The sequence below is a fragment of the Megalobrama amblycephala genome, linkage group LG1, assembly GCF_018812025.1.
Source record: "Megalobrama amblycephala isolate DHTTF-2021 linkage group LG1, ASM1881202v1, whole genome shotgun sequence".
NCBI lineage: Eukaryota > Metazoa > Chordata > Actinopteri > Cypriniformes > Xenocyprididae > Megalobrama > Megalobrama amblycephala.
The window spans coordinates 67647963-67663051 of record NC_063044.1 but is presented as its reverse complement, the minus strand read 5'-3'; the positions used below and the strand labels follow the sequence as shown (position 1 = coordinate 67663051).

The following is a 15089-nucleotide window of genomic DNA, read 5'->3' as shown; positions in this document are numbered from 1 at the left end:
TAATGCAATCCAAAACTCCCTAAATGCCACGCTCCATATCTCTCCGCTCAAATCCTCCTTCCACCCACTTTCCCCAAAAGAAAGGCAAATCACCATAATAGCCCATAAATTACTGAAAAGCCCACGTTGTCTAATAGGGCTGGGTAAAATATATCAGTTTCTCGATTTTAAGCGATTCTCATTTTTACGAACCGATATCGATTTTTAAATCCCAAGAATCGATTAGTCTGTTTTCAGTTGATGAATGAGAAGAATATGTAGCACCTCCCATCCAATAAATCACAATAATCTTTGTGCTTTGTTACTTTTGATATATGATTTGAAGATATGATTTTTTACTGTTATTCAATATTTAATGCATGTTTGAATAAATTAGTAATGACGGCCATGATTTAAAAAAAAAAAAAGTAAAAGATTTGAAAAAAAGTTGAAATATGAATATGTAATCCTAAACTTTATTTGTTATAAAAATCACCATTGAGTGTAATTTAAGTGTTTGTATATAAATAAGTTAAATTTTAACCTTCAATATTATAGTAATGTTGTACCAACTGACTCCAATGTGGAGTTTACAGCATTCATTGAGAGATGTTTTTTCCTCTAGAAAATTTGCCACATATTGTATCTGATGTACATCCAAAATAATCAATATTGAATCAAATCGAATAAAAAAAATCAAATCGCAAGCATGTGAATAGAAATCAAATAGAATCCTGAAAATTGTGTCAATACCCAGCCCTGTTGTCTACTGTCTGCAGCCATTTTATTACAATAGTGCAAATGGTTAAAGAGTTACGGGAACATGAAGACAGCTTGGTTGTCCAGTTTAAAAAGGGTTCAAGCACATAAAAACCCAAGTGAACTGAATATTTTTTCTAGAACTTTTCTATGTTGCTTTTAGACCTGATGGACGTGAACAAGAAAGGAACAACAGAAGCCAAAAGTCACCTGCCCTCAGTGTAAAAAACGATCCTCATGTAAATCAATGCTGAAGATTCACATGAGAGTTCACACTGGTTAGAAGCGAATCAGTGAAATCACATCTGCCTTCTCATTCTGAAGAAAGACCATTTAACTGTGATCAGTGCGGTGAACACTGAGCATCTGTCCTGAAGAAACACCTGAAGATTCACACAAAGGAGAAGATTCATTCATAATATTACAGCAGAAAAGACATGGTGGTGTGTGTTTAAAAGCAGGTAGTCCTTTACTACAGATGATGAATTAAAAGAGCAGCAGAAAATTCACACTGGGAAAAAACAAAACTAAGACAAGAGATTAAACCAAACACGATAAAGCATCTCTTCCATAGAAATCTGTCCTGATCAGCTGCAGTGAGAGATACGACAAAGAAACATCATCCAAAGCTCATCTTCAGGAATTTATGTTAATGTTCCTAATGGATTTGTATCACTTTCATATCATACTGAACATATCAAGTTCTCTTTTATGAAAGAAAGTAGTAGTTTTTTTTTTTGTTTTTTTTTTTAAATGAACTCAGTGAATCTGATATTAATTGAATCTGATATTAATTTTAACTTGTTCTTCATTGTTTTTCATTAAAACATCTAGTTTCTCTTCCATTTCTACTCTTCCATTCAAGTGTAAGATATACTTTCATATAGCCTTGAAACTGGACACTTTGCTTCTCTTCTACTAATGCATAATAAATCATATTTCACCACACACATGACTGTCATTGAATGAGATTGTTGTCTGTCTACATTATTTAACTCAGTTTAACTCTTGATATCAAGTATTATATATACATTTCACAGTTTGTTCTAGTCAGTTTGATGTTCATTCACACCATGAGGCTTCATGAATTCAGAACAATTACCCTCATTCAAGTGTTGATAAAAAGGATCCATGAAGCTAGAATAAAATGTTATTTAAATTTAAAGTACAGTTAAAGACATATTTCAAGCGTTTAAAATGTAAGACCTACATAGAGACTTCCAACATACTGCTGTCATAAGCAAAACAAATTAACAGTTTTTGAGGGATATCATCAGTCTGTACATTCAGATATTTTCTTTGTATAACTTCTCTATAAAATCCTGGCAAAAAGGAGCGTATTTCTTTTTTTTTTTTTTTTTTGTATGTTGTTTACGTTTTTTGTAGGCTGCAGCTTCTTGACATCTGATAATGTATGTCTATGTTATCTTTAAGCCCCACTAAAGGGATAAAAACATTGTAAAGCACTATAGCGTTTCTGTGCACTATACTCCAAGACTTTTGAAGCCAGTCAATATAATTTGAGGTACAAAATGGATAAGTTGAATCAATGAATAATGTTAACTTAATGGAAACTCATCTTTACTCGGTCATCCTCCATTCAGCATTCAAACAGTGCATCACGAAGTAACAAGATAAAACTCCCTCCAAGATCAGTGTATTATTATATTTTATTTGTAGGTAAAAAGGTCTGTGATTTTGCATAAAAAGACTTTGTCTTGCTGGAGTTTATTTTTTTGTTTCTAAATAATGTCATCTTTCTACCGCGTGTCAGACCAAGAATCTATATAGCCTATTTTGTATTTTTCTTTGTGCTTTGAACTTTTAAACGCGGAGCGCGGAACGCTGTGACTCATGATGCTTCAAGCGCATCATTCTGTGCACGGGATGCGCATAACCGCTTTCCCGCTCTGTTTAATATTAAAATACTTTTACGCATTGAACAGTTATTAAAAGAATTGAATATTAATATCTTGTTCAGTCCTATCATATGTTACTGCCTCATTAAAAAGCTGTGGTATACATTTAACGTCTAGTTAAATTTTATAGTAGTTATAAATACAAAGGAAAGGAGTGTATTTCTTCTAAAAAAAAAAAAAACATGGCAAGATGAAGAGATCACAGCCCCGTCAAGTACATTTGGAATTTCCTACCATTATATCTACCATTTTAGAATCATTTGGTAAAAAAAAAAAAAAAAAAAATTTAACATGTATTCTCATTCTTCTTAATAATGGTTCAAAGGCAATAGTATATAATTGACCAGAAAGTGGGCACCCCTGTCTAATTCCTCTTTTTCCAAGAATTGAGACACTCAACCTTTACAAATACAGAAACATAACAATATAACAGTTTCATCCAAGAAATAAATGTGTCACTTAAAGTTTGATGCAGAAAGTGGCCACCCCTGTCTAATTCCTCGTTTTTTCTTCCTCCCACTTTCACTTGTACAGAAACATCACAATATAACAGTTTTATCCAAGAAGTAAACTTGTCACCAAAAGCAGTTGACTCTTTAAAGAAACAAATTATCCATAATAGACAGTTTGGGTACACAGTTAGTATGATTATCATAAAAAATTGTGTCCAGAAAGCATTTAACCTGTTCATCAAACATTTAATCACAATTTTATAATCCGTACATAAAAGAGAAATAGGTCTCCAATTCTTCAAAAAACCTAAATCCCATTTTTTAGGTAATAGAGACAATACTGCCCCTCTACAGCTGCTTGGAAGACAACCATTTTCAAAAGACTCTTTTGTTACTTCATAAAAATACTGCCCCAAAATGTTTCAGAAATGACAATGGAAATCTGTGGTTATTCCATCAACACCAGACGAATGTCCCAATGAGAGTTGTTTAACTGCATCTGTGAACTTTTTTAAAGTATAAAAGCGTTTTTAATGTTAAATCAAACAACAAATGACAAAAAACACTCACTGCTCTTGAATGAATAGCTTTTATAACTAAATAATGATTAATATTTAATTCATACAGTGAAGTTAATATGTAGTGTTATTTTAGATTTGATTACATTATCCATTTTGTGTACCTGAAAACTACTGTTAGATACCTGAAAAATCAGTTTATTTTATTTGAAATCACAGTTTATTTTATTTTAATATTTGCTCTATTGTATTTATTTGTGATGTTGCTTGTAGTTTGATTATTTGTTCTTATTTTCCTTATTTTTATTTGACAGTAGTCCTATTTTCCCTGAACATGGCACATACCGAACCGTACTGAAACCGTGACCCTAAAACCGTGATACGAACCGCATTTTGAACCGTTGCACCTCTACTATTCACGCCTTCCCTTTCAATCATTATCTTTCAGAAGAGCAGTTTTATAGTCTTTTCTCATATATCCTGACTCAAATCAGTTTCTATCAGCAAACACTCAGAATAAAGTGAGATGATCTGCTAATGATCTGAATATCTTGTTGAATGAGTGTTGATAGTCTGAGGATCATCAATATTAACAGAGAAACTGCTGAAAACACTCTTTATTTCATGTCAATAGTTCCTGTTTTCACCTAATTTATTATGCTGATGTCTTCAGATCTGCTGTAAATTGACACTTAAAGCTCATTTCATTGCTGTCAACAGATTGAGGGTGTTTGTTGGCTACAGATATGTACATTTATTTCTGTCTTTATGCTTTCAACTCTTTTCCTGACCATTATTTATATATTATATTATATTATATTATATTTAAAAACAAATTCAGTTAATGATATATTTTCTATTTTGGCAGATCAGCTTCTCCCACACTGAAATTCATCATCATCAATGAAGCTCCTCCCTCATCACTCACATCATCAGTGAAGCTCCTCCCTCATCACTCACATCATCAGTGAAGCTCCTCCCACTGTTATTCCCCAATAAATGCTGGAATATTCCCATCAGACGAGCATCAGAGCATCAGAAAGAGCTGAAATCTGCAAAGGCTGAGTTTATTAAAGAGGACAGTGAGAACATGAGTGATCCAGAACCCTGCAGAATGAAACACACTGAACATACTGAAGAACAAAGAGGTTGGTGTTTATTCTTCATTCATTCATGATGCTGAACAACATTCATGTCAGAAAGATTCAAACACTTCTGCACAGTTAGATAAACAGTTAAAATTTGGAATATTTTAATAAAATATTAAACAAATGGTGAGTAAAGGGAGGATTGAGAAACTTTAAATATTAAATAATACTAAATATTGTTTGAGCTGTTTTATTTTACTGTTTACTGTAAAATAAAACAGTTCAATTTACAACATAACCATTATTTTTTTAATATATTTACATCATTGATATTTTACACCCCTGTTTAGATCACACATAATTCATGAAATTGTTATAACTGTCGAATGGTTTAATGGGAGCATGGAGTGTTTGGTATCAGTGTGAATGTCCTCTTACCGCTTTAATCATTCTTTGAATTAAATTCATTGTATTCTTAGAAATCATGTCTAAACTGTACTCTTGGGTAGATCAGGGAGATAAGAGACCATCAGATAATGTGATTTATGGTGAGAGGAGGAGAAATGTATACATCATACAAAAGACAATGTTTAATTGGTCAGTACTCCCTTCAGAGGCTGGACAGAAATTCAAGTTTAAAATCTCAGAATACGAACAAAGCTTCAGACGAGTAGACAAGACAATGACAAGAAGATAAAGGCAGATCAGCTTCATTCAAGCCATCACACTCTCGTCTCACTTTCATTTGTTTTAGTTTTATTTTACATTGAGAGTCTTGTGTTCTAAGTTAGGTTTATCCCGCAAAGTTTAATCAACAACTCTACAGTCTTTGCTGCCTCAAAACTTCAAACCTCAGCCACGAATGAGACTCCACTCCTCCGCCAACACACCAGAATGTGATTGGCTTCCCACAACATCAATCCAGACACGAAAAGACTTTAAAGAGAAGTGTCTTGTGTGCTTATGAATTTAATGTGTTAAACTGCCGATCTCTGTTACCTTGATAATAAATATTGTTGTCACTAGAGATTGGATATTTATATACGCTACAGAGCTGATAGTTATGGCCTGTTCAAATGAATGCTGGACGATTCAGTTGCTCAGTCATAAAATAAGTGACTGTAAAATTCCCTATAAATTAACTAATAATTCCATTTGAGCTAAATTGAACTGTGTACTCTTACAATGGTTCATTTTTATGTCCTTTCATATTTCTTTTTATTATTATTATTTTTATTTATTGAAAATGAAATTAAACTTTTTTCTTTGATTTCAGAGCTGATGGAAGAGAGCGAGGAGAGTGAAGAACTGAGTGAAGTGGAGGAGAAACATCATGACAAACCTGGAGAAAACCTTTGAGTCACTCAAAGACTAAAAAGACATTTTTAAAGGAAAGAAGAGCCGAGAAATCTACAACCTGCACTCAGTGTGGAAAGAGTTTCACACACAAATGTCTTCTTGAAGTTCACATGAGAGTTCATACTGGAGAGAAGCCGTTCACATGTGATCAGTGTGGAAAGAGCTTCAATCAATCATCAAACTTTAATGCTCACATGAGGATCCACACCGGAGAGAGGCCGTTCACATGTGATCAATGTGGTAAAACATTTACTCAGTCAATAAACCTGAAGAGACACCTTAGAGTTCATACGAAGGAAAAGCCACATTCATGTTCTGTGTGTGGAAAGAGTTTTTCACAGAGGTGTAGTTTACATAAACATGAGAAAACACACACTGGTGTGAGAGAGTACATGTGCTTTGAGTGTGAGAAGACTTTTATTACAGCAGACTGTTTAAAACTGCACCAGAGAATTCACACTGGAGAAAAACCTTACATGTGTTCACACTGTGACAAGAGATTCAGTCAGTCATCAGATCTGAAAAGACATGAGAGGATCCACACCGGAGAAAAACCTTACAAGTGTTCACACTGTGACAAGAGATTCAATCAGTTAGCATCTCTGAAAAGACATGAGAGGATCCACACTGGAGAGAAGCCGCACACTTGTGATCAGTGTGGAAAGAGTTTCTCTATTAAAAGTCACCTGAAGATACACATGAAGATCCATGCAGTGGAGAAACCAGATCACCACAGTCTGAGATCACAGTAAGTTGTTCATCTTTATCATCAACAAAGTCTTTTCTGTGTGAGTCAGTCAGATCTCTCCTCTCCGCCTATAGCTGATAGTGGTGTGAAGAGACCCCTGATCTGATTGTGAAGCACTTTGTGTGTTCAGTATATAAATACCTCATTCATTAATAGTTTCTTTACAGCCACAGTGAGTGACAGGACAGGTTGATCTCATATCATGTCTGTTGGAAGGTGTTTTTATGCAGAACCACCAGAAATCATCTGGAAGGAGAGGACAGAGAGATCCAGTGATCCAGAACCTGCAGATGAAACTTCACGATACTGATGAACAAAGAGGTTGTGTCAATGAGTGACAAAGAAACATCATCCAAAGTTCATCTTCAGGAGTTTGTGTTCATGTACCTAATGCTTTTGTATCACTCAGTTCTCTATTAAAAAGGGAACTAGTATTTCTTTTTAAAAAAACCTCAGTGTTCTTGTGCTTATATTCAGGGAGCTGAAGAAGAGGCATAGAAAGACAATCTGATAGTTTTATATCGTTCTTTATTGTTTTTCATTAAAACATATAGTTTCTCTTCCACTTCTAATCTTCCATTTAAATGTAAGATATACTTTCATATAGCCTTGAAACTGGACACTTTGCTTCTCTTCTACTAATGCATAATAAATCATATTTCACCACACACATGACTGTCATTGAATGAGATTGTTGTCTGTCTACATTATTATTTCACCATTGATATCATGTATATACATTTCAAAGAGTTTGTTCTAGTCAGTTTGATGTTCATTCACACCATGAGGCTTCATGAAGTCAAAACAATTACACTCATTCAAGTGTTGATAAAAAGGATCAATGAAGCTAGAATAAAATGTTTTTAAATTTAAAGTACAGTTAAAGACATATTTCAAGCATTTAAAATGATCTAAATAGAGATTTCCAACATACTGCTGTCATAAGCATAACAAATTAATAGTTTTTGAGGAATATCATCAGTCTGTACATTCAGATATTTTCTTTTTATAACTTCTCTATAAAATCCTGGCAAAAAGGAGCATATTTCTTCTAAAAAACCGCATGGCAAGATGAAGAGATCACATCCCTATCAAGTACATTTGGAATTTCCTACCATTATATCTACCATTTTAGAATCATTTGGTAATAAAAACATTTTTTAACATCTATTCTCATTCTTCTTAATAATGGTTCAAAGGCAATAGTCTATAATTGACCAGAAAGTGGGCACCCCTGTCTAATTCCTAATTTTTTTTCAAATTGAGGCACTCAACCTTCCTTCCACTTTCACTTGTACAGCCACCAGCAGGACCGAGTAGGAGACAGCGGCAGAGCTGCAGGAGGAATTAAAGACACTCAAGAGAAGGTGGCAGGAAGCAAGGGACGAGGAAAGAGCGGCTCTGGATGAGATCAGTACAGAGACATGGAAAAGGCTAAATCCAGCTTCGGAGACCTGACGCCACACGGGAGAAACAGAGGGAGAAGCGCCGAAAGAGGAAAGCCTTTTTAACAACCCTTTCCAATTCACCGCGAACCTTCTAGGAAAGCCCAAGGGGGGACTTTGTCATGTGCAAAGGAGGAAATAGAAAACAGTGTGGCAACCGCACACGGAAACTCCTCCAAAGGTATTCCTGGGTGAGTGTCCTTTCCAACTGCCAATTCTTACACCACACACCCCTTTTAACATGGCAGACTTCACCATGGATGAAGTGAGGGCAGTGGTGACAAAAGCACGGGCAGGATCAGTCCCAGGACCATCAGGCACCACCTATAAAATCTACAAATGCTGCCCACTGCTGCTGAAGAGGCTCTCAAAGCTCCTACGGACACTGTGGAAGAAAAAGCTGGAACCTGGGCTCTGGACTCTCGCTGAGGGCTGCTTTGTGCCAAAAGAGCTAAATTCCACAAGACTTGACCAGTTTCGGGAGATTTCCCTGCTGGACGTAAAGGGGAAAATATTCTGGTCCATCATCGCTAAAAGGCTAACAACATACTTGCTAGTCAATGAATTCATCGATCCCAGTGTCCAAAAAGGAGGAGTACCAGGATATTCCGCCTGCCTGGAGCATAAAGCAGTGATTAGCCAGCTCATCAATGAAGCCAAGAGTAACAATAACACACTCTCTGTTATTTGGCTGGATCTCACTAAAGCCTGTTCAAGTATCCCACACCAGCTGATCCGAAAGGCATTAGATCACTACTGTGTTCCATCAGAGGTAGTTGAGCTTGTAATGGCACACATGGATGCGCAACAGATGAGGTTCATCGTGGGAAGTGTCACTACCAAATAACAATGGCTCGAAAAGGGCATCATGGCAGGATGCACGATTTCCGTGGTCCTGTTCATAGCGGCTATGAACCTGTTACTAAATGCATGAGGAACGCCGTGCAGAGGCCCGAAAGCAGATGACGGCATCAGACACCCTGTTTGTAGAGCTTTCATGGACGACGTAACGGTGATGACTCCATCTATACAGGGGACACAGTGGATCCTGAGCGCATTGGAAAAGATGGCAACATGGTCATGTCTGCAGTTTAAATCGGAAAAATCAAGGAGCCTCAGTATTGTGAAGGGGAAGCTAACAGGAAACATTTTTAATATCCAAGGCTCTGAGATCCCAATAATTCAAGAGCAAGGGATCCGATGCCTCGGAAAGCAGTACGACAGCTCCTTAAAGGACAGCAGCAATCTCACTAATACCAAGGCCCAGCTGAACACCTGGCTTTAGGCAATCGAGCACAGCCAACTGCCCGGGAGGTTTAAAGTCTGGTATTTTTAGTATGGCATCATACCCCAGCTGCAGTGGCCGTTCCTACTTTATGGCTTTCCCATGCCCTAGGTGGAAGGAATGGAAAGACTGTGCAGTAAGTTCTTGCAGAAATGGCTGGGAGTTCCCCCATCATTCAGCACAATTAACCTTTACAGCAAGACCTCTAAGCTTCCCTTGCCAGTTTCATCAGTGGTCGAGGAGTTTAAAGCCACCAAGGCAAGGGCAGTCAGTACACTCCTCACGTCTAAAGATGGGAAAGTAAGATTTGCAAACAAGACCATCAAATGCTGCAGAAAGTGGAAACCCCAGCAAGCCGTGATGGAAGCAGAATCCTACTGGAAACACCAGGAAATTGTGGGTGTGGTATGCAAGGGACGCCTGGGCCTTAGAAACTACAGCGAGAAGAGGTGGAGCAGGGATGCCAGAGCCAGAAGAGGCCTTGTGGTGCAAAGAGTCCGTGTGGCAGTAGAGGAGAAGCGTCAGGTGAAAGCGATTGGACTTGCCTCTCAGGGTCGATGGACGCAGTGGGACCAGGCACAGGAGCGACCTCTGTCTTGGAAGGAACTGTGGCAGACTGACCAAGAGAATTTGAGCTTTCTCCTGCATTCAGTGACTGACCTGCTGCCAACACCAAGAAACATAAGGATCTAGGGTGGAGGGGAAGACCCATCTTGCAACCAATGTGGAGCAGCCTCCTGTACACTGAAACACATCCTGACCGCGTGTCCGAAGGCACTGGCAGAGGGGCGGTACAGATGGAGGCACGACAAGGTCCTCACGGAAATTGCCAAATGGGTGGAACAGCAGCGAGTCAAAGCCAACAACAAGCAGGTCCATCTGCCTGAAGCCATAACCTTTGTGAGGAAAGGAGACAAGGTTTATAAGACCGGCATGGTGGCCAAGAACCCACCCTCTATTTTGCAACAAGCTTCTGATTGGGAGTTGAGAGTAGACCTGAAGCGGAAGCTTGTCTTCCCACAGGATGTGGCAGTGACCTCCCTGCGACCAGATATGGTCCTGTTATTCATGAGCACGAAAACCATCATAATTGCTGAGCGAGCTCACTGTGCCCTGGGAAGAGAGGCTAACCACGTCCCACCAACTGAAAAAAGCCAAGTACCAAGACCTGGTTGACGATGCTGTTCTAAAGGGGTGGCATGCAATCAGCTACACCATTGAAGTCGGCTGCCGTGGGTTCCCAGCAAAACCGGTGCGCTGTTTCCTCCATAGTGTGGGCCTGGAGTCTAAACAACTGAAGAAAGCCACCAGGGACATTGCTGCAGCAGCCGAGTCTAGTTCAAGATGGCTGTGGCTGAAGAGAGCCCACAGTTGGAACCCTTCTGCAGGTGAAGACTAGTCAGTCTTTGCTGCCCCACTCAGGCGAGGTGTTCAGGTTAAGGGGCAAAACACTGGAGACCCTGAGATCCCTGCTGACGATGCGGAAGGGTTCCAACAATGTGGATGCTCCAGGAATACCACCTCAGAAGTAGATCTGCATCACCATAGTTAGCGTAGTTCCTACAGGTACAGCTTGTGGCAAAGCATCTCTGATGTTTACTTCACCCCAGTTTTATCCAAGAAATAAATGTCACCTAAAGTTTGATGCAGAAAGTGGGCACCCCTGTCTAATTCCTCGTTTTTTTTTTTTTTGTTTGTTTGTTTTTTCAAATTGAGGCACTCAACCTTCCTCCCACTTTCACTTGTACAGAAACATCACAATATAACAGTGTTATCCAAGAAATAAACTTGTCACCAAAAGCAATTGCATCTCTTTAAAGAAACAAATTATCCATAATAGACAGTTTGGGTACACAGTTAGTATGATTATCATAAAAAATTGTGTCCAGATAGCATTTTAACCTGTCCATCAAACATGTAATCACAATTTTATAATCCCTACATAAAAAGAGAAATAGGTCTCCAATTCTTCAAAAAACCTAAATCCCATTTTTTAGGTAATAGAGACAATACTGCCCCTCTACAGCTGCTTGGAAGACAACCATTTTTAAAAGACTCTTTTGTTACTTCATAAAAATACTGCCCCAAAATGTTCCAGAAATGACAATGGAAATCTGTGGTTATTCCATCAATGCCAGGCGAATGTCCCAGTGAGAGTTGTTTAACTGCATCTGTGAACTTTTTTAAAGTATAAAAGCGTTTTTAATGTTAAATCAAACAACAAATGAAAGAAATCACTCACTGCTCTTGAATGAATAGCTTTTGTAACTAAATAATGATTAATATTTAATTCATACAGTGAAGTTAATATGTAGTGTTATTTTAGATTTGATTACGTTATCCATTTTGTGTACCTGAAAACTACTGTTAGATACCTGAAAAATCAGTTTATTTTATTTAAAATCACAGTTTATTTGAATATTTGCTCTATTGTATTTAATTGTGATGTTGCTTGTAGTTTGATTATTTGTTCTTATTTTCCTAATTTTTATTTGACATGGCACATGGCACATACCGAACATGGCACATACCGAACTGTACCGAAACCGTGACCCTAAAACCATGATACGAACCGTGAGCATTTTGAACCGTGGCACCTCTACTATTCACGCCTTCCTTTTCAATCATTATCTTTCAATAGAGCAGTTTTATAGTCTTTTCTCATATATCCTGACTCAAATCAGTTTCTATCAGCAAACACTCAGAATAAAGTGAAATGATCTGCTAATGATCTGAATGTCTTGTTGAATGAGTGTTGATAGTCTGAGCATCATCAATATTAACAGAGAAACTGCTGAAAACACTCTTTATTTCATGTCAATAGTTCCTGTTTTCACCTCATTTATTATGCTGATGTCTTCAGATCTGCTGTAAATTGACACTTAAAGCTCATTTCATTACTTTCAACAGACTGGGGGTGTTTGATGGCTACAGATATGTACATTTATTTCTGTCTTTATGCTTTCAACTCTTTTTCTGACCATTATTTATATTTATATATTATATTTAAAAACAAACTCAGTTAATGATATATTTTCCATTGTGGCAGATCAGCTTCTCCCACGCTGAAATTCATCATCAACAATGAAGCTCCTCCCTCATCACTCACACCATCAGTGAAGCTCCTCCCTCATCACACATCATCAGTGAAGCTCCACCCACTGCAGTTCATCAATAAATGCTGGAATATTCCCATCAGATGACCATCAGATCATCAGGAAGAGCTGAAATCTGCAAAGACTGAGTTTATTAAAGAGGACAGTGAGAACATGAGTGATCCAGAACCCTGCAGAATGAAACACACTGAAGATACTGAAGAACAAAGAGGTTGGTGTTTATTCTTCATTCATTCATGATGCTGAACAACATTCATGTTAGAAAGATTCAAACACTTCATTACAGAAATGGTGAATAAAGGGAGGTTTGAGAAACTTTAAATATTAAATAATACTATATTGTTTGTACTGTTTTATTTTACTGTTTAATATTTATCTGGTTCACAATTTGCAACATAACCATTATTTTTTAATATAGTTACATCATTGAGATTTTTTCAGGAATAAACAGTAAATGCCAAACTGTGTCAAGTAAATACACTTTCCAGAATGGCTGACAGGGTTGTAAACTTAAATTAAGCAAAATCTGATTTATAGTTCCTGATAAAGTTGTATTTCTCTTATTGAAGTTATATATAGAAGTTATATAGATTATTCATCTTTGAGTAACTTTGGTAACAGGGTTGATGAATGCGGTTAACACTGCACAAACTAAATATGATGGATTGAGATTATTTTCTTGTGCTCCCATCATGCTGTAGAAAGAGACCAGATCATGTCACTTCCTGTATTTCACAGTTAAAAAGGCATCAAAGTGATGGTAATATTTTATAGCAGTTGTCTAGTGTGTAGAATTTGAGGGTGAACCAGACACAAATGAATCTTGCAGATGATTCATTCAAACAGAATATCCCATTGAATTCTGAATCAACACTCAGGAATCTAATTCAGTTGAGCCTACACTGTTATTTTTTTATTATTATTATTATTTTGATGTACTGAAAATGAAATTAAACTTTTATTCTTTGATTTCAGACCTGATGGAAGAGAGCAATGAGAGTGAAGAACTGAGTGAAGTGGAGGAGAAACATCATGACAAACCTGGACAAAAACCTTTGAGTCACTCAAAGACTAAAAAGACATTTTTAAAGGAAAGAAGAGCAGAGAAATCTACAACCTGCACTCAGTGTGGGAAGAATTTCTCAACCAAACAACATCTTGATGTTCACATGAGAGTTCATACTGGAGAAAGACCATTCACATGTAATCAGTGCGGAAAGAGTTTCAATCAATCATCAAACTTTAATGCTCACATGAGGATCCACACCGGAGAGAAGCCGTTCACATGTGATCACTGTGGTAAAACATTTACTCGGTCAGTAAACCTGAAGACACACCTTAGAGTTCATACGAAGGAGAAGCCACATTCATGTTCTGTGTGTGGAAAGAGTTTTTCATGGCTGCAAAGTTTACAGGAACATCAGAAAATACACACTGGTGTGAGAGAGTACATGTGCTTTGAGTGTGAGAAGACTTTTATTACAGCAAACCGTTTAAAACGTCACCAGAGAATTCACACTGGAGAAAAACCTTACAAGTGTTCACATTGTGACAAGAGATTCAGTCGGTCAACAAATCTGAAAACACATGAGAGGATCCACACTGGAGAGAAGCCGCACACGTGTGATCAGTGTGGAAAGAGTTTCACTGTTAAAAATGAACTGAAGCGACACATGAAGATCCATGCAGTGGAGAAACCAGATCACCACAGTCTGAAATCACAGTAAGTTGTTCATCTTTATCATCAACAAAGTCTTTTCTGTGTGAGTCAGTCAGATCTCTCCTCTCCACCTATAGCTGATGGTGCTGTGAAGAGACACCTGATGTGAATGTGAAGCACTTTGTGTGTTCAGTATATAAGTGCCTCATTCATTCATTCATTCATTCATTCATCCATTTACTCATTAGTTCCTTTACAGCCACAGTGAGTGACATGACATTTTGTTGGTTGATCTGATATCTGTTCATGTCTGTATGCCTGTTGTTGTTATGAAGAACCACCAGAAATCATCTGGAAGGAGAGGACAGAGAGATCCAGTGATCCAGAACCTGCAGATGAAATATCACGATACTGAAGAACAAAGAGGTTGTGTCAATAAGTGACAAAGAAACATCATCCAAAGTTCATCTTCAGGAGTTTGTGTTAATGTACCTAATGCTTTTGTATCACTCAGTTCTCTTTTAAAAAGGGAACTAGTATTTCTTTTAAAAAAACTCTTGTGTTCTTGTGCTTATATTCAGGGAGCTGAAGAAGAGGCATAGAAAGACAATCTGATATTTTTTTATATCGTTCTTTATTGTTTTTCATTAAAACATCTAGTTTCTCTTCCACTTCTACTCTTCCATTCAAATGCAAGATATACTTTCATATAGCCTTGAAACTGGACACTTTGCTTCTCTTCTACTAATGCATAATAAATC

General features: G+C 37.4%; 3 protein-coding genes across 4 annotated transcripts in view; all 3 read left to right on the top strand.

Moving 5' to 3' along the window:
- LOC125246199 (gastrula zinc finger protein XlCGF57.1-like) overlaps positions 1–4677 on the top strand; it is a 46791-nt gene extending 42114 nt beyond the window's left edge. The window contains exon 6 of one of the 2 annotated variants that reach the window (XR_007179791.1): positions 4496–4677. The gene's annotated coding sequence lies outside the window, so the exon portion shown is untranslated. Of the gene's footprint in view, positions 1–901; positions 1687–4495 lie in introns of those variants that run through there. The other variant, XR_007179794.1, reaches the window with a different exon arrangement.
- LOC125247492 (gastrula zinc finger protein XlCGF52.1-like) overlaps positions 1–15089 on the top strand; it is a 41703-nt gene that overhangs the window by 7358 nt on the left and 19256 nt on the right. The window lies entirely within an intron of this gene.
- LOC125274594 (zinc finger protein 271-like) lies at positions 6117–14966 on the top strand. The gene is made up of 5 exons (XM_048200994.1): positions 6117–6822; positions 12602–12749; positions 12831–12879; positions 13644–14391; positions 14664–14966. Exons 1-5 carry the CDS (start codon positions 6185–6187, stop codon positions 14707–14709), a joined length of 1629 nt encoding a protein of 542 aa, XP_048056951.1. The 5' UTR covers positions 6117–6184; the 3' UTR covers positions 14710–14966.

What these genes read in the sequence shown, in the direction of transcription:
- LOC125274594 (XM_048200994.1), top strand. Translation starts at nt 6,185, where the DNA reads ATGAGAGTTCATACTGGAGAGAAGCCGTTCACATGTGATCAGTGTGGA. An exon ending in CACCACAGTCTGAGATCACA is followed by an intron (nt 6,823 to 12,601) that starts GTAAGTTGTTCA and finishes CCATTGTGGCAG; the next exon opens with ATCAGCTTCTCCCACGCTGA. An exon ending in AATGCTGGAATATTCCCATC is followed by an intron (nt 12,750 to 12,830) that starts AGATGACCATCA and finishes AACATGAGTGAT; the next exon opens with CCAGAACCCTGCAGAATGAA.